General features: G+C 35.6%; 1 protein-coding gene across 1 annotated transcript; it reads left to right on the top strand.

The window, feature by feature from the left end:
- Positions 1–502: 502 nt before the first annotated feature.
- Positions 503–20,308, top strand: LOC138333947 (splicing factor Cactin-like). Its single transcript, XM_069282648.1, has 18 exons — positions 503–642; positions 6,058–6,336; positions 7,223–7,346; positions 8,288–8,457; positions 9,185–9,239; positions 9,643–9,705; positions 10,145–10,199; positions 12,292–12,380; positions 13,616–13,769; positions 14,101–14,244; positions 15,200–15,309; positions 15,790–16,004; positions 16,728–16,920; positions 17,350–17,505; positions 17,898–17,981; positions 18,581–18,631; positions 18,955–19,017; positions 19,561–20,308. Exons 1-18 carry the CDS (start codon positions 563–565, stop codon positions 19,684–19,686), a joined length of 2,211 nt encoding a protein of 736 aa, XP_069138749.1. The 5' UTR covers positions 503–562; the 3' UTR covers positions 19,687–20,308.
- Positions 20,309–20,321: the final 13 nt, after the last annotated feature.

Here is a 20,321-nt window from a genome sequence, read left to right as displayed (position 1 = left end):
TTGGAGAATTTAGCAAACGTTTACTCAGACCCGAACCCACAACAGGCGCACTAGAACCGTGCCTGGTCGGGAGTTATAAAACACGACGTCTTTTAGTTTAGATGTCGACATCAATAACTGACAAGTCGGTGTCACACCCGAGCATTAACACGAATAAAAAAATGACCGTGCCTGGTCAGGAGTTATAAAAAACACGTGCCCCCCCCTCCCGCTTCCTACGCCCCTGATTTGTAGTTATATCACGTGTTAGTCTAGTCAAGGACGTATAAATCCTTGGCCTAGTAAATTAGATTGTCCATACAAAATAATGTAACTGTTAGTCAGAAACCTATTTTACTGTAAACCTTTACAAAAATGAAATAAAATCTACCGTTAAAATAAAATCTAACATTAAATATACGCATGTGATTCGATATCCATGGTATTATATATATTCGCAAATTAGATACTGAAAATTTCATGGTATGCAGCCTAAAAATACGTAGTCGCAAGTTACACAGTTGTCTCCCTTGTCTGTAACTCTCTTTCCTTGAACGTCGAAAAACGCTTTTCAATAAACAACATGGGGAAGCAAAAGAAAAAGAGGAAAGACAGACATCGTGATCGTGATCGACATTCACACAGCTCTAGCAAACGAAGGAGGTACGTAATTAATGCTGATATCGTTGATAGGCAGGTCTAGATTGTCTATCTGTCGATTGGCCAGTGATAACACAGGGACTTGTAACGTAGATTGTGAGAAAGTCTATTGTGAATACATGTGTACTAGGCCTAAGCTTATATACTATATAAAAGGACAAGGGAACCAACGGTTCGCTTGGAAGAGGTACACCTGCCTCTACAAAAGTCGCCCGTATTCCGTCAAACATGGATAAATATGTACATATATAATACCAATACATTCTTAAATAAATTTTCGACATGAAAAACACAACTTCAATCACGATATAATATATTAACATACCTTTATTTCACTATGAACGTGGAAAATGCAGTCAGATTTCCTCGCTGTCGTTTTGCTTGTCCACTGAAATCTAGGTTAAACACGTTTGAGTGGATATTGTGTACCCCATACCCGGACCCTAACTGGAAACCCCATACACAGTGCCTGTATACTAAAAGCTACAATATTAATGTGGTAACCGGTAAAGTAAAACAGAGTCTCGACTTAAGTTAGATTCTTCAATTAATGATACGTGTATTTCAAATAAAGGTACTTCTAAGAACCTTAACCATGAAACTTAATTTATAAATACAGAGTCTGGGTACAGAATTTCAGTGCAGTATCGGGTAAGGGCGGGTATACTTAAAAGGTACCCATCATCAATTACAATATGGCGGATTATACGAACAAGAGTCAAGTGCTGAAAAAAAAAGTGTGATTCCTCGCTTAGTTGTTGGATTGATAGCCTATTTGTATTTGCAATGGGAAAATATCACCAGAAAGTGAAATGTATGCATACAAAATTTGTTACAAGGGAATATGAGTGCCTTTGACCTAGATTTCACTGGACAGGCATAACGACAGTGAGGAAATCTGACTGCATTTTCCGCGTTCATAGTGAAATAAAGCTACAGTGGAACATCCCGAAACCGATCATGGTCGGTGCATATAATTTCGGCCGGTTTAGAGAGGGTTTGGTTTGGAGAAGTGAACAAAAATACCGATCATCACGATCCGGATTTAATCGATCGGAAGTTGTTTTTTTACATTAGTGCACCGCATGTATGCCTAGTGTTCGTTAAAACCGACCGATATTGATTGTTAATGTGAATGTTATCACAAAAGAGAAAATCATACTTTAAAATGAATGGATTACAGCAAACTTGACTTTGTTACCGCTTATAAACGTAGTTTAGTTAGTTAGTTGCGTGAATGTTCTTGGGGATGTTCTCGTCTGCAACCTACAAACGACCGATCGCTTCCGGTTACGTCAAGAATCAAATTATATGGTCTAATTACACGATGATCAGGCGATGCCGGTCATTATATGACATAGTCATTTTCTAAAACAATACAAGGCTTCGGCTTCTTCATACAGATAATTTACGTTATCCGACAACTACATATGTAAATAAAAAAACCCGTGTGATTTGAATACGAAACTTTCTCTTTGTTACTAGCTCTGCTTGTTTTCCTACAGTAAACAAACCGTGTGCACATGGTAGACCTTCGTTAGATATCTAAACAATAGGCATGATTAAATTATTACACCACCATCTCGGGTATAATTACCGTGTACCTATAGCCTTCACATCTGTATACACGCCCCAGGACATGGCATGCAACAACTATGGTACAGGTACGTGTGTATTTCACGGTCGGTTGATCAGACCTCAATGCAATCTATCGGTGTCGCTCAGATAAGGCTGGTTTTCAGAAGTGTATTTTAGTTATATTTGACTATTCCGATCTCAAAATCGGTCCGGTATTCGGAATTGGGAGGGATCGGTTTTGGGAAGTTTTATATACTATTAATAAAGAGGAATTCATTCCGTACATGACATCCATGTTCGGTTTCTAGAGGTGATCGGTTTTGAGAAGGTTCGGTTTTGGGAGGTTCCACTGCTATAAGGTATGTTAATATTAGGGGTGAAACGGTACAGATACTTCACGGTTCGGTACGTATTGCGGTATAGAGTGTACGGTTCGGTTTTTTTCGGTTCGGTACATGTAAAACTGATAAGAGATGAAAAAGGCAATGAACTCAGTGTAAACTGTTCAGCTCCCAAGTTTATTGAATTCAAAAATCAAAATTTTACTGCAAATCGTCAAGAATGACCAATTTTTTTAAGAACACAAGTTTGTTTACGTTTTCACAAGAAAAGGAGGCCTTTTGATGTCAAGCGATATCCCCGGCTGCTAACACTTTCTAACTTTCCACTGATGTTTTCAACAATGAAGTATAGACACATGTCAACTGCAATAAAAAACCCAATTGCCTGTGTAACTTTTTTGGATTAACAGTTATTTATAGGGTAATTTTTTTTAAAAATATCTTCGATATCGTCGTCTGGCATTGTGATTTTTTGGCAGTACTTGCGGTCGGAACTTGTCCAACTTGGACTTGAGTTGAGCATGTGTGATGTCAGTATGCACGTTGCCGATGTAGTGTTTTCTAACTAAGTGTGTGTTCATGTTTGATGTATTGCCATGCTTATACAAAAAATCGACATAACATATATACGGCATGTAGCTGCCGTAGCGTCCTTCGTTCTAAAACCAAATTGTTCTAAAACTGCAGAACGGTACGATGCTCTATTGCCGGAGCATCTCTCAAATGTACAGACGATGCCTCCTCCATTTCCTGTCAAAACATTGACTTTATGTAAGGCGGTTTGTGATTGAGTCACAATGACGGCCGCATGACCAATCAGAGACTCGTTGCTATCAGACTTGTGTAACCGGCGTACAGTGAAAAAGACACCCATAGAAAACTTTTCCACTCACGGTGCATGTACCGTACTTTGTGTTAACAATACCGTGTACCGAACCGAGCATGTAATACAGCGGTTCTACTACACTGCGGTATACCGTTTCACCCCTAGTTAATATATTATTTCGTGTCTGAAGTTGTGTTTTCCGTATCGAAAATTTATTTAAGAATATATTAGTATTAAATATATACATATTTATCCATGTTAGACGGAATACGGGCGACTTTTGTAGAGGCAGCAGGTGTACCTCTTCCAAGCGAGCCGTTGGTTCCTTTGTCCTTTTATATAGTATATAGGCCTAGTACACATGTATACACAACAGACTTTCTCACAACCTACGTTACAAGTCCCTGTGAGTGATAAGTCAAGTGTCCGTAGAGAGCGTGTTCGGGTATATTCGGTCCCCTTACAAGAAATATTATTCTCAGATATTTCTTATCCCAGGATACCTTAAGTGTGTTTGTTTACAAAGAAACCGAAGGTCAAGGCCGCATGTGATGTTGGCGATTTCCGACTTTTATAAAGTGATGCTGTCTGCCGATTTCGGCCCCCTTATGGAGTTTTCGACCATCAAGTCTGAAGTTTTCGGCCACCTTCAATATTCATTTCAATTTCTAGTGAAAAATTCATCTCATCAAATAATTTAGGCACGCTTAACGAAAATATTTTTTATTTGTAACTAACGCATTTTAAATATTTTCTGTCTCTTGTTAGACTGATCGGATGTTAATTATTAGACTGATCGGATGTTAAAATATACTTTGTCAATTTCACCGGGCGGCACCAATTAATTAATCATTATAAGAGTGTGTATCCTTTTTTGAACGTAATACCAATACAGTATATATTGAATCGATGTTTAAAAGTTACCATGCCGATATCTTTTTTTTAATGAAATATTTAATTAACTGCAGCTTTTGAATATTCGTTATTAAATTTTTGAAAATGTGGCCAGAAAACAAACCTTAATTCAAACACTGAAGTAATTATTAATTATCAATATATATTGAATCTGTATGTAAAATATATATCCAAGGAGCGACAAAGAAGTCAGATCTTATTACAAAGCTAATGCTGTCAATTGATTATATATATATAATGTTATCAGCGATTAAACATGAACACCACTCTGCTTTGAGATAAAATTTTATTTTATTTTATTCCTACCTTTCATATCAGTTGTAATATAAATTATGTATCGTTATTTTGCTGGTCATCGTAAGTGGTATTCTTCTGTATAAATCTGGTGACACTGATTTTTAAAAATACCTCTTTCGGGGACCCCAGCAGGTGTTATACATATGTAGGTCACGTGAGGTTATTGGAAATTCCCCAAACTTTCGGAACTCTATCAGAAGAAAATAAAATTTGGTGATGTCGCTGATTTAGGGTTTTACTATCAAAAATACAGGAAAACAGGTATCAGGAGGCCGAAAACTTCAGACAATTAACAAAATTTGGTCCCCATCATTCCATTCGCAGCTGGAGTGTTGCCGGCTGGAAGCATTTTCATCCAGAGGCCTTCCATCGAGTATTGCCTAAAAACATCTATCTTTTTGCAATTTTCATTGATACAATAAATATATATAACTTTATTGACAACTTCATCAAATATTGCATATTGCGTAATAATTGCTGAATATGACCAGGTATAAAATAATTTAGTTTTTGTGTGTGGTAAATAACAGTTTAAATTCACTACGATTGGTCTGAAAAAATAATAACACGAGACATGTCGGTAAATTTTAACATCTTTTATTGACACCTGATTATTGGGTCAAAAAAGTTATTTTTATATTACCGGGTAGGGGGCCGAAATAACCCAAAGGCGCTCTAGTAAGCGTATTTGATTTGCTGTTTGCCTTCGTCAGTCATTGGAGTAGCCTAGTCTATAATTTCGGTCCATTTACTGATCAAGATTTACACGCATTTACCGCTGTTTTAGCTAAAAAAGATAATTTTCTTCACCATGCTCCTTGTAAAGTCATTAAGCTTTTTTTCCACGGTGACCAGGACTAGAACAATTGAATTTTATAACAATGTGGCAACACTTTTCCAAGTTACTTTGTGCAGTTATGGATCATATTAGAATAACTGCCTGCTTAAGAAAGTAAGACTGAACCCTCGCACCCGCAAGATATATAAAAGATTGCAACGGCGGATATCTAAGGAATATCAGCACGGTCAGTGCACAAACACAAAAGCTGTCGTCACGTATTCGCTAAAAAAATCTGTGTGACTAATACAGTATACATCCTCATCATTTACGTACCATATATATATAGAGTCAGACCAGATCAACTGAAACCTTATACAAATATTCTTACCCTGTCTCTTTTGTTCTGATGGACAGAAGTTATAGACAATACATATATAAAGTGTACATGTCTTTCGGTAAGGATACATGTAGGTTATCGCAGTTACTTAAAGCTAACAGGATTATGCATAGTAATTAAAACTTCCATTAATCTTAGTATTGAAGTAAATTTATTAAAGTTACTTGAAAATGAAGTTATCAGTTTGGTTCATTCAGACCAGCAAGACTCTTTGAATTAAACAGAGTTATTATATACAGTAATATGTTTGAATTAACAAAGTTTGTTTATTTTTGTGTTGCAGGAGAGATGATTCAGACTCTTCCGATGAAGATTCACAGTCAGATTCATCAGATGAATCTAGGTCAAGATCAAGATCACCCCGAAACAGGAATCGGTCAAGATCTCCAAGGCAACAGAGACGGTCAAGGTCTCAAAAACATCGTAGCAGGAAATACTCTTCAGATTCAGATTCTTCATCTCCTAAACGCTCATCATTATCCAGGTCAAAGAAGAAATATGAAAAGAAGTCTTCAAAGAGTGAAAAGAAAAAGGATGCAGCGGAAATTGAAGAAGAAAAAAGGTATTTTTCAAAAACTGATTGTCTTTCAGAAACAAACTACCAGGTACATACCCAGTATATACATTTCAATTTCATTATGATAACGTGATAAAAAATATAATTCAGGAAATAGGCATATGTTGTAAAAACATCTTTAAATTTTAAGAATGCAATTCATACAGTATATTACATTATGTAATTGCATTATGGTATTTTATTCTAATACATGTATAACTTTCTGGTTTTTGTCTACGATGATAAAATGGAATTCTAATGCAAAGAAAGCACATGTACACACTATGATTGATTTGTTTAAAGTCAAAATCTTATTAGATCTTTTGATATGAAATGATATGCCAGGTTTAGATTTTGGAGGAATACCAGAGTACCTTGGGTAAATCACCAACCTGCAGTTTGTACTTGGCAATTGCTACACTTGGGTTTCAAATTTGAGACCCAGGGATAGAGGGTTTGTGGTAAATGCATAATTAGCATGCTTGACCACTATAGCATGGCCCCACATGCTGTCAATCCTTAAAAATATACCATATAAGGTTATTGGATGAAGAATGAGAATCTGCAAATTAATTTTTCCTACATCTATGGTCATGATAATATTTAATGATATGGTCAAGGTTTTCAAATTATTAAAAACAATGGAGAAAGTATGAGCATTGATTCTTTTATTGCCAGAGGTAATAGGTATCTGCCCTTTAGAGTAGTTAAGAGTAAAACCACTAATTTGTGAAAAATTAATGATTTCTTAATATCACATATTTATTTTGAAGTTAACTATCACTATAAATAGTCAAAAGTAAAAAAATAAGAAAAAGAAAAAATTAGATTTGAAAAGGTGTTTATGATTTTACAAACCACAATTTAATCCCTTGTGTTTAACATGTTACAGACAACAGAAGGAGTTGATAAAGGCTCTGGAGACTCCCGAGGAGAAGCGAGCGCGAAGATTGGCTAAAAAAGAGGCTAAGGAGAGAAGGAGGAAGGAGAAAATGGGCTGGGATAAAGATTACCTGGTAAAATTTAAATCAAGGATAGTTTTAAAAATCAGCGACATGTACAAGCATTCAAATACGTTTAAAGAGAAGACGGTCTCAGAAATACAAATTGACAATATAATACATTAATTACTGTATCACTGTCATTATATTCACCCCTGGACTAGATTAGTTGTGAATGACATAACAGGTACTGCCTGTCTATTAAGGACACACAAGGGAGCAAGAAAAAGATCTTTATAGTCAAGTGGTCAGTCAAGTGGGCCCCAGAGAAAGTGATCTTTATACAGAGTGGACACAGTTTTGACTGTAGTGTATTAATTTAGAGTTACTATCCATAGTAAGAGAGCATGGTCAGTAGGTTAAACATGTAAAATGTGTATTAATGTTTGGTTTAGAGAAATGTACTTTAAACATTGAAAAACAAAATACCAGTTCCATATTCGATCCAATAAACGCCCATGCCAGGGTTTACAAAATAGAGGCCGCGGTGGTTAAGATGTCTCGACATATTACCACAGGTCCTCCACCTCTGGGTTGCAAGTTCGAATCCCATGTGGGCCAGTTGCCAGGTACTGACCGCTGGTCGATGGTTTTTAACCAGGTGCTCCAGCTTTCCTCCACCAACAAACCTGGCACATCCTTATTTACATGACCCTGGCTGTTAATAGAACGTTAAACCAATAAGACCGAACCAAACTTATGAAATAGGACCAAATATTTCACAAAATTATTGAGCAGAGTAAGTCATTAATCAATTTACAAAAGAAATCAAATAGAAAACCTACTTGGTTTTCATAGTTTCAGTCTGTATTACCGGCATTTCATTGTAAGTGGATCCCGAAATTGAACCCTCAAAAAAGTCGAGGGTGCTTATAGGGACAGAAGGTTCTTATTGTATTAAATATGATATATCTGTATTTTTTGGAATATTTATGTTATTTTTCTGTGTGTTAAAGGGCTACACTAATGCTGACAACCCCTTTGGAGATGAGCACTTACTCGATACATTTACCTGGGGAAAGAAATTAGAGAAAGAAGGAAAGAAAAATCTGAGTAAGGATGAGATTCAACATCTTCACAAACAGAAAATGGATGAAAGCAGGGTAGGTAGAATTAGAGCACCAAAGTGTATTAAACTGAGTTCGTGAAAATTACCTTCTATTGTTTTCATTTCATTTTGGAGTTCTATACTCAAAATTAATTACAATGAGAAAATAATTTTGACACCATTAAAATTTATTGATCTGTGAATATTTCATTTAGAACAATTACCTGGTACTGGACTGCAAAATTAAACTTCACGAATAAGTTCTAATTACAGAACCATGAAATATGAACCCTTTGAAATTAAAGAAATTGTTTCTCGGATCCTGTTGATGTATTTTCGAAAATCCATGATGGCCAGCCAATTTTTGAAAAACACATTTTGAACTTCTTCTCAAGTTCTACCGGTGCCTGTTGCATGCCTGACATGGTCCGACAAAAGTGTTGTTATTTTTAGGGTCGAATTTCTTGTTTTGTTCTACCGGTGCGAATTTGAAACTTGCATTGGACATTAATTCGTGCAGCCGCCAAAGCCGCCATCTTGAAAACACATGAACTTCTTCTCAAAGTTCTAATTTGACTGAAACTTGCATGAAATTGAAATGGTGAATTTTTCGATCCGAATTTGAAAACACATTTTGAAAGAGATTGACTGAAAAGAAGATGACATAGGTCCCGACAAACGTGTTGTTATTTTTTCCGGGTTCGATCCCGAGATGGCCGCCACAGCCACAACCATGAAAACATCATTTTGAACTGACCGGTGCGATTTGACATGAAACTTGCATGAAATGATCCTGAAAGTGAAGAAAAAAGAGAAGAGAAAGAGAAAAAGAAGATGAAGAAAAATGGGAAAAAGAGAGAGTAAGTTTTATGCAATGATTATAATATATGAAAAATGCAATGTTTAAGTCATTATATTGATCTTCAGAAAAGCTTTTATTTTAAATTGATTATCTAATTTTGATTAAGATGCACTAAATATAACTCTGGAAAGCATTAATTAAATGATGATGTAATAAGAAATTTCTTATTCTGATTAGGAAATACAAAGTCTGATTGTAATGCAATAATAAAAGATATATCTCTAGAAGCAATAATAAAAAATGATGATTTTTTAGAACTGTGAATTTGATAGACGATAGACATATTAGATAAACAGGATACCTTATCTCCCTGTGTAGTAACTTTTAGCTCACATACTTTTAGATTATGGAAATATTATTTCATAGCATTTCTTCATAGTATATTGTTTTGTTTTTTGTAGGAGATGATGCAGAGAGAGAAAGAGGTTGAATATTTCCGAGAATGGGAGAAACAGGAAGATAGTGTATGTATCTCACTATATATACTTACCTTATTCGTCCCAATAAGTGCCCATGTCCCTATAAACGCCCCTCCCCCTTTTTGAGGCCTTGATTTCAATTGCCCACACATAAATAAAGAGTTTAGACCAAAACTTCACAAAACTCTAGATTTGCAATAATTTCGTCTTATTAGCACCTTCTTATTTTTCAATTTTTTTAAACGCCCTGGGCACTTATTGGGTTGAATACAGTACATCTTACTCTGATGGCTTTGTCTGTGTAATTCTTGAATTATATGACTTTGTCTTGCATTACTGAATACAATGTTATAATTACGAAGGCAAGTCAGTAATTAAAATCAGAGATTTTGTATGAACTTTACTTGATATTTCCTTTACACTCAAAAAGACATATCTCTTTAAACTTAAAGCCAACTTGATAGATAAATTTAATCTTTTTCAGTTTCACTTGAATCAAGCCAAAATGAGATCTAAGATCAGAATTCAGGATGGACGAGGTATGTTAAATATGTTTTGATTTCAAACTTATTGATGCGAATGTATTATTTTTTAGGTCACCTGACCATAGGTCATGGTGACCTATTGCGAAAGCCTTTTGTCAGTCGTCATCTGTTGTGCGTCGTCCGTCGTGCATTAACTTTTTGTTGTGAACACGATAACTTGAGTAAATGTGAACCGAGATTGATGCAACTTTGTATGTAGCTTAATATTAACAAGATCTCGGACGAGTTCGAGTTTCAGGGTTGCTGGGACAAGCTCAAGGTCACTGCTACTATTTTTAGAAAATCCCTATCAGCACTAGGGATTTTCTAAAAATAGTAGCAGTGACCTTGAACTTGTCCCAGCAACCCTGAAACGGCCTAGCGGCTTCATTCCTTGAGTGATTTTGATCACACTTCACACATAGACAAAGGATCATAATATCTCAGACAAGTTTGAGTGTGAAGATTGCCAGACTAAGGTCAAGGTCACTGTTACTATTTTTAGATAATTTCTTTGTCAGCACTCTAGCGGCTTCATTCCTTGAGTGATTTTGATCAAACTGCACACAAATACAAAGGACTGAAAAAGTTTGAGTTTCAAGGTTGCAGGGTCAAGGTCAAGGTCACCGTTACTATTTTTAGAAAATCCTTTTCAGTGCTCTAGAGGCTTCATTCCTTGAGTGATTTTGATCAAACTTCAAACATATTTAAAGGACCATAATATTTTCGACAAGATACAGTTTCAGGATTGCCAGGTCAAGGTCAAGGTCACTGTTACTATTTTTAGGTCACCTGACCATACGTCATAGTGACCTACTGCAATAGCCTATTGTCCATCGTGCGTTAACTTAACTTTGTGAACATGATGACTTGAGTAAATGTTAACCTGTGAGGTTGATGAAACTTTGTATGTAGCCTTATATCAACAAGATTTCGTCCGAGTTCAAAAATGGAGAAAATAATTCGACAATAACGTACAGGTTATTGCCCTTTGTTCTAATTTTATCATTGTGCTTGTGAACAAGATAACTTTGGTAAATGTGAACTGATTTTGATGAAACTCTGTATGTAGCCTTATATCAACAAGATTTCGTCCGAGTTCAAAAATGGGAATTATTCGACAATAATGTACAGGTTATTGCCCTTTGTTCTAATTTTATCATTGTACTTGTGAACAAGATAACTTTGGTAAATGTGAACTGATTTTGATGAAACTCTGTATGTAGCCTTATATCAACAAGATCTAGGATGAGTTTGAAAAAGGAAATTTTTCGATGGTAACTATATTATAGAGTTCATGTCCTTTGTAATAATGCTATTATTGGACCTTGTGTTCTAAAGATATTGTGGTGCTTTATCAGAATTGTGAATTTTATAACCCTTGGCCTCTTTGTTTGCCCCTGGGGAGGAGGCTAAGTTTGCTATAGTTTATATTGAATACTTCTTGGGTATATTTTGTTTATTTTCTACTGGAAATTGTTCAAACTTTTGATTAACATTATAACCACAAGAGGACATTTTGCTATTATGTCATTTTGACCCTGTCTCATCCCCAAAGGCTGAGGGTGGAGCCCAGTGGGGTCCAAATGGCTTAAATTTTTAGGTCACATAGATTAAAAAGTGAAATTTATAAAATCTCTGACACTGACTGACTTCTAGTTTGGTTTTGTTGTTTAACGTTAGCAAAGCAAATTGGAATTTTAAGCATAAGGTTTGGTAACATAATACACTAACTATCAAAATGAAAAACAAAAAACAAAAAAATATTAATACGAAAGTTCAACTTAAAAGTTTATTTAAATTCGTAAATAATTTTTATAGATTTGAATCAACTTTGCAATGCTCTTTCTGTAGCAGCACTCAGGTGACCGCCAAGGCCTCTTGGGCCTCTTGTTTCTTCTTATAAAAGGTAATTCAAAGTTACACATGACTTTTATAAGTACAGTATTGATTGTAAATTTTATAATGTTTTGTGTTTTTTTTTAAAGTTCACAGAATGTCAAATTAACTGTTATGAGTTGTAATTTGACATACAAATTCAATATCGCTTTCAAATTTTACGTAAAAAGTTCTTTAAAATCCTAAGTTTCTTTTACTTATTTAACAGCCAAACCTATTGACTTGCTGGCCAAGTATATCAATGCAGAAGATGATGATCTCGCAATTGAAATGCACGAACCTTATACCTACCTGTATGTAAGTAGATTTAAAAATTGTTGGTTATCTGTTCATGATCATGACCAAAGTCACTTTTTAATGCCATATTATAGATAGAGTCCTGACTGTACAGGGGTCACACTCCATTTCTAGTTCAAATTCCATCTGTTTGCAGTAGCCGGGTACTAACTGTAGTTCGGTGATTTTTCTCTGGGTACTCTAGCTTTCCAAACACCATATATGATATTGGCAGTATCTATACAGGAACTGACAAATATTTGACCTTGTTGTCTGCAAACATACATCTTAAATGACCTTGAACTTGTAATCAGACTTGTCTAACCTTGACTTTAGTTACCTATACAAGCCTTGACTAACCTTGACCTTGATTACCTATATAAAAGACTTAACTTACATTGACCTTGGTTACTTAGCTATACAAGCTTTGACTAACCTTCACTTACAAGCTTACTTGGTTGCCTATACAAGCCTAGACTAACCTTGACCTTGGTTGCCATACAAGCTTTGACTAACCTTGACCTTGGTTCCTATACCTTGAATAACCTTGGCCTTGGTTACCTATACAAGCCTTGACTATCCTTGACCTTTGCGCTAACCTTGACATTGGTTACCTATATAGCCTTGACATGTCCATACAAGCTGCCTTGAACCTTATACAAGCCTTGGAATAACCTTGGCCTTGGTTACCTATACAAGCCTTGACTATCCTTGACCTTGGTAACCTATACAAGCCTTGATTAGCCTTGACCTTGGTTACCTATACAAGCCTTGACTAACCTTGGCCTTGATTACCAATATATAAGCCTTGACTAAGCTTGACCTTGGTTACCTATACAAGACTTACATTGATCTTGTTTACCTATACAAGCCTTGACTACCTTGACCTTGATTACCTATATATAAGCCTTGACTAAGCTTGACCTTGGTTACCTATACAAGCCTTCACTTACATTGATCCCTATACAAGCCTTGACTAACCTTGACCTTGATTACCTATATATAAGCCTTGACTAACCTTGGCCTTGGTTACCTATACAAGCCGTGACTAACCTGACTTTTGTTACCAATACAGGCCTTGATTAGCCTTGACCTTGGTTACCTATACAAGCCTTGACTAACCTTGACCTTGATTACCTATATACAAGCCTTGACTAACCTTGACCTTGGTTACCTATATATACAAGCCTTGAATAACCTTGACCTTAGTTACCTATACAAGCCTTGACTAACCTTGACTTTTGTTACCAATACAGGGCCTCACCATTCCTGACCTTGATGACCTCCTAGAGGACATTAAGGTATACCTGGAGTTAGAGGAAGGAAAAAATGCCGACTACTGGCGTGACATCATCACGGTCACTAAAGATGAACTTAGTAAACTGAAGAAACTAGATTCAAGTCAGAGAGGTAATCCAGACGCATATTTGTATAGATATATTGTACAATGTTACCAATCAAATGTAAACTTTACTTCTAAAATCTCAATATGAAATTCCATTACTAAGTTATAGAATCTAATTTTACAAATCTATGCCAGACTGTTAAGAGAAAGTGAAATAAACATTAGAAGATTATCATATATGCCAGAATTCCATTATCCACTTAACTGATTCATCCCTAAAGACACATTTGCACTGTTCTAAATCAAAGCCTTGACCATACCGTTATATAATTTTAGGGGTGAAGGAGTTAAAGTTTACAATGTTGAATTAAAATTTTACGTAATTTCCTTTAAAAGAATTTCACGACAGACGCGAAGGCATTAATGAATCGGTGAATGTAGAAGTAGCGGGTATCTTCAAAGGAAAGACCACTAATCAGCTGGTAGCTCTGGAGGTGCAGATGAAAAACAAACTGAAGGGAGGCGAGGGTGTGGATGTGGGTTAGTATATACCAACATTACTCATCTTGAGGTTGGAATAATTTTTATCTGACAGCGATGTGTATACTGATGATCTTCAAGTACGTTCCTATAATTACTATAATTAGACGATTAGATCATGGTGAACTGGGTTATTTGAATATTTTATTGAATGGTGTGTGAGAAATGAAGCCTGGACCAAAACAGATGTATATCAGTAAATGAATTTCAGTTAACAAATTAAAGTTCAGCTGTAGAAATAAAACTTTGTTTAAGTTTGAAGTAGTAAACACAATGAACATCTCAGCTTCTTGACAACAGCTTTAATAGTATCATCATGGTTTGATTTTACTTTTCTCTTTCTCTTGAAGTTCTAGATCTACTTCTCCTAAATCTGTGAAATGTGTCATTAGTTTTGAGGGGCTATACTAAAATGCCTGATTATGGTGCTAACTATTACTAGTTTTACAAGACCTAACCTCATAATCTTAATTACTCTTAAACGTTAATGAAAATTTTATATTTTGTATTAAACCATAAATGGTATTAAAGGCCCACTACCTTTCCGAAACGGCTTTCAATTTTCAAAATGGGAATGTAAAACGAGATCCATACTTTTGTAGAATCGCAAAAGTTATTAACTTACCGTTAATACTATACCTATCATCATCTTCTGAACAATTTAATTAAAGTAAATAGAATGTTAATTTTTTTAACGCGGGTCGTCATATGATTCCCGCCGTTGACCTAAATACCGCGCAGTAGTTGACTGTCACTGCGCCAGATGGCAAGACAGCACATGAATTTCCACAGTTATCATATATATTACGCCGGAAATCTTGCATATGTTTGGTGTTGTTACCTCATCTTAGGCCATTGATATGTATTTTCTTATGATATTAATGTTTTTAAGAAACCTTTATTTTTTTCTCCGGAAAGGTAGTGGGCCTTTAAATGAGTCCATTCTACTTTGTAGGTTACTGGGAGTCCCTGCTACAACAACTCAAGGCTCATATAGGGAGAACGAGGCTGAGGGAGCGACACCAGGAGGTACTCCGACAGAAACTCTTCAAACTCAAACAAGAGGTAATCATTCAACAAAACATATTTCTGAAGAGAGAAAGTCTTTGTCTTTCAATTCTTGGTCAAGCATAAGATTAGTATAAATCATCAGTGAAATTACATATCATAGGTTGTGAGTACTTTACCATGTACTGACCGTAGGTTGGTGGTTTTTCTTCAGGAACGCCAGAATTTTCTCTACCAGTAATAGTGACTAATCGTTTAAGCACAAAGAAAGTAGAAATCAATACCTGTATAGAAATGTTTCTATAGTCATACAATGTTACCTAAATTATTTGGATCTTGAAATTATTGAAGTATGTGATATAAATGAAGTATTTTAAAATATGATTTCACTGGAGGAATGAATGTCAACTTGCATCAAAGCAAATGCAAGTCCTAGCAAGGTTTGACTAATATTAAAGAAAACAACAAAAAAACTATATAAGCACATAAATTAATATGATGAAACGTCATTATTTAAATTTATAAATTGCTTTGTAGCAAGGAATAGAATCACAACCACTCTTTCCTTCTGCAACTGGAGTTGACAGTCCTGCATCAAGGGAGAGTACTCCACGTCTGAGGGAGAGTACTCCACGTCCAGAGACTGCAATGGCTCAACCAGAAATCAAGAGTGAAAAACAAAATGAGGAAGAAGAGAATTCTGGAGCTGGTCCTAGTGGGGAAGCAGCAGAGGAGGAGGGGGAAGAGGAGAAGTAAGTGTGAATGTGGGAGGGGCATGTGATGAAAGGGGAGGGGCATATGATGAAAGGGGAGGGACATGTGATGAAAGGGGAGTGGCGTGGGGTGAAAGGGGAGGGGCATGTGATAAAAAGGGAGGGCATATGATGAAAAGGGAGGGGCATGTGATGAAAGGGGAGGGTATGTGATGAAAGGGGAGGGTTATATGATGAAAAGGCAGGGGCATATGATGAAAGGGGGTGATGAAAGGGGAGGGGCATATGATAGGGGAGGGGCATATGATGAAAGAGACGGGCATATGATGAAAGGGGAGGGTCATGTGATGAAAGGGGAGGGGCATGTGATGAAAGGGGAGGGGCATGTGATGAAAGGGGAGGGGCATGTGATGAAAGTGGAGGGGCATATGATGAAAGAGGAAGGGCTTTTGATGAAAGGGGATGGGCATGTGATGCAAGGGCAGGGGCATATGATGAAAAGGGATGGGCATGTGATGAAAGGGGAGGGGCATATGTTGAAAGGAGAGGGGCATATGATGAAAGGGCAGGGGCATATGATGTAAAGCATAATAAATAGAGGGACGTATTGGACCTGAAATTGATGGTCGTCACACAAGCTATCGTGGAAGAAATAAGTGCATCACTCGAATGTTGAGTCTCAGAACATGTGTCTTTTTGGATATTTTGTATAAATATGTGTTAACATTAGTATTACATTAGTATTACATTACCTGTTTTCAGTGAGGATGAAGCCGTTATCACGGAAGAAGATCTGGAGGAGCAGGCTTATATTGATTACGAGGCTGGCAAATACTCCCCAAAACTTCTACGCTATAATGACCTGGAAATCGACACGGTCGTGTACGATCCTACTGATGATATGAAGAAACTAGAACTAGCCAGGCAACAAGTCAGAACTCTGGGTCAAGTCAGGGTAAGCTACTTTTCTTAAACAATATTTGTAAATAAAGATATTGTCTGCTTTGTACATATACATGTACTGTAAATGAATTCAATATCTTGAGTCTCAGGAGTCATTTAGGAGATGCAATATGTCATGCATCAAAAAAGGTCATTGTGACCTACATTTCAGTTTTGAACTACATAAAAAAGAGTTTATATGGGCTCTATTATTCTATGCTCCTTGTGAAAGTAACTATTTATCTGTTCATGGGTTTGGCTAAGCAAGACGTGTGGTGTTCCATAAGTGTGTCATTGTGACCTACATTTTGACCTTGGCCTGCATTTCTGATTCTGTTTTTCAGTACTATTTCTTATATACTTTTGCCAAATTTATTTGATGTAAACATAAGTATTGTTATTAAAAGTCTTGAGTATTTTAAACATCTGATGTGTATTTTAGCTGGATGGAGAGACAGAGTTTGAGAAGAAAGCGAGAGAAGGAATGAATGATGAAGAAGCTACCTTCAGCGTAGAAGTTCCTCTTGATCACCAAGCCTTCCTTTGGTCAGACAAATACAGGCCTCGGAAACCTCGCTTCTTCAACAGGGTCCATACTGTAAGTACCAACCTAGCAAACTTTTGTAAAACATTTTCTTTCATCAATAAAGAAGATTGGATGAGTTATAAGAAATTTATTTCTTAAGATTTTACGAGTAAAAAAGGTGAAAGATTTATTTGCGGTTTTGGAAGAAGAAATAACAACAGAAGTGTTGGTTAATTTCACTGTATAGCATATTTTGGTTGCTTTATAGTTTGTATATCAAAGTTCTGGAAAAAAAGTTTGATGTTTTGTACCTTATAAATAATATTTACTATTAGTTTGTCTTTATCTCAGTGCTTTCTCAAAATATCTCGACCTTTATCCATTTTCAAATCACTTTGTGATTTGTGGTGCGTGTAGTGCTACAGACAGTATAATGTACATAATCATTGTTTGTTGTTTTCTAGGGATTTGAATGGAACAAGTATAACCAGACTCACTACGACATTGACAACCCACCTCCAAAGATTGTTCAAGGATACAAGTTCAATGTAAGTAATTGTTCAAGGTCATAAGATCAATGCAAGTAATTGTTCAAGGTTACAAGTTAATTGTAAGTGATTTTTCAAGGTTACAAGTTCAATGTAAGTAATTGTTGAAGGTAACAAGTTTGATGTAAGTGATCGTTCAAGGTTACAAGTTCTATGGAAGTAATAAGTTTGATGTAATTGTATAATTGTTTTACCACAATATATCTTTAGTATCAGGTATCCTACTGAAGACGGACCACTTCTCCATTGATCGACGATTTTAAATTTTGTATTGCTATTTCACCTTAATGTTTCAAGTGTTATGTTCATTCATTACATTTGACACCTTAAAATTTTATCCAGTATAACACTAGATTCTTCTCACTAAAGGCAGCATATAAATTCACTGTTGGTCCTTGAGAATGCTGGAATGAAAATTAAATTATCAAGTATGGATTTTGTTCAGATGATTGACCTCTATATCCTCATTCAAAGTCACAGGAGTCAAATGAGACAAAATCATCATTATCTTTACTCTGAATCGAAGATGTTAAGAGATCGAACACAAAAATAATATTGTAAGATGATTTTGTTATAGCCATTTCTGTATTCTCTTGAAGATTTTCTACCCTGACCTTATAGACAAGGCTGAAACCCCTCAGTATACACTAGTAAGTATTCAAAATTTGTGTCTAAATATTTACTTTTTTGTTGAATAAATATTTGAAATTTCACCCTTGATTCAAATTTGAAAAAAGAGAGAATAATCTTGTTCAATATGTTGTCCAGAGTATTGAGACATCAAATCCTCAAATATTTGCAAAAACAAAAAAAATCTTTTAAAATGAGACAAAGTGTTTTCATTATCAGCTATGTGAAAAAATTAGGAAAATGAAAACTCTGTTCCAGCTATCAATGCTTATGATGTTAACTTAATGTTTATGAGTTCAGTATTACCATAATCGTTTGTATAATTTTGTTTTGTTTATTTCAGACACCGATTGAAGGAGACAAAGATTTTGCCACACTTAAGTTCCACGCAGGTCCCCCCTATGAGGTATGTTCTGTTATTGACAAACTTTCCTTCTGTATAGTCTGTCCCTGAAGTGCGAGTCTTTATCGTTGACAGATTTCCTTCATTGCGATTTTGCTATGTAACCTTAAGATTTATTTCACCTAAATTAATTTGTGGATAAAGAAAATACTGAAATTTAGGTTAGGGTCTTATCTGTGGTCAAACAAACACTGACTACTGTAGGGGCCGTGGTGGCTGAGTGGTTAAGATGTCCTCCAACATATATTACCACAAACCCTCCACTTCTAGGTCACAAGTTCGAATCTCCTCTGTAACAGTTGCCAGTTACAGACCTCTGTTCAGTTGTTTTTCTTTGGGTACTCCGTTTTTTCTCCTCCATCTAAACATGGCACGTCCTTAAATGACCCTGGCTGTTATCTAACCAAACCAAAGAATAGTGTTTACATGACTAAGGTGTAAGTAATTAAATAATTATCTTTAAAAGGTTAAATACTGTATCAATTTCTGCATAAATATAATTGGCATCAGAAAAATTCTTCATTGTTATATTTGCGTATTTTTCAGGACATCGCCTTTAAGATCGTCAACAGAGAATGGGAATATTCGTACAAACATGGATTTCGATGTCAGTTCCAGAATAACATCTTCCAACTGTGGTTCCATTTCAAGCGTTACAGATACAGACGATGAGGAAATGTGAAATCTAGGATAACATTTTCATATGATGTGATAACATTAGCTGTGCACTAGTACTCTAGAACAACAGCGATTCACAAGAGTGCAAACAAAGCTGTTTGATTAAATAGTGATCGAAATGAAAGAAAATTCAGTGATTTTCACCTGCAGGGAAGAAAGTCTTCCAGATATTACAACAACATTTCTAATGAAGCTATTAAGTAAATCCTATAATGCAAACGTTACAGATTTCTTGGGGCTGATATTTTCCTTATTGTTCTTTAAAATTACTTAATGATTTTACAAAACATTTACTTCTGAAAATTACCTTTCCAATTCAGCAAACTATTCATTGAAATAAAAAGAATAAATCTGTAAAAATGAAGCCCCCATTGAATGGTAGAAATGTGTGTGTGTGTGCAGGTGTCATAGAATGAAGGAGATTTTTGCCTGGATCTGTGTTTAAAAATTACTGTGAACAATGACTGTCATGTAAATCTGTTTAACAGATGTATAAATGAACGAATGTGAACAAAATGATGCAAATGTATGAGTGATAGTGTTGTCAAAGTATGTTTAAATATACGTTGTATGTGACATGAAAGAGTAAATAATAAAACAAAAAATCATGAAAAGATTCATTTGTTTGT

This window comes from Argopecten irradians, chromosome 10, assembly GCF_041381155.1.
Source record: "Argopecten irradians isolate NY chromosome 10, Ai_NY, whole genome shotgun sequence".
In the NCBI taxonomy this organism is placed as follows: Eukaryota; Metazoa; Mollusca; class Bivalvia; order Pectinida; family Pectinidae; genus Argopecten; species Argopecten irradians.
Note: the sequence above shows the minus strand (reverse complement) of the source record. Positions and strands in the feature narration are given on the sequence as shown.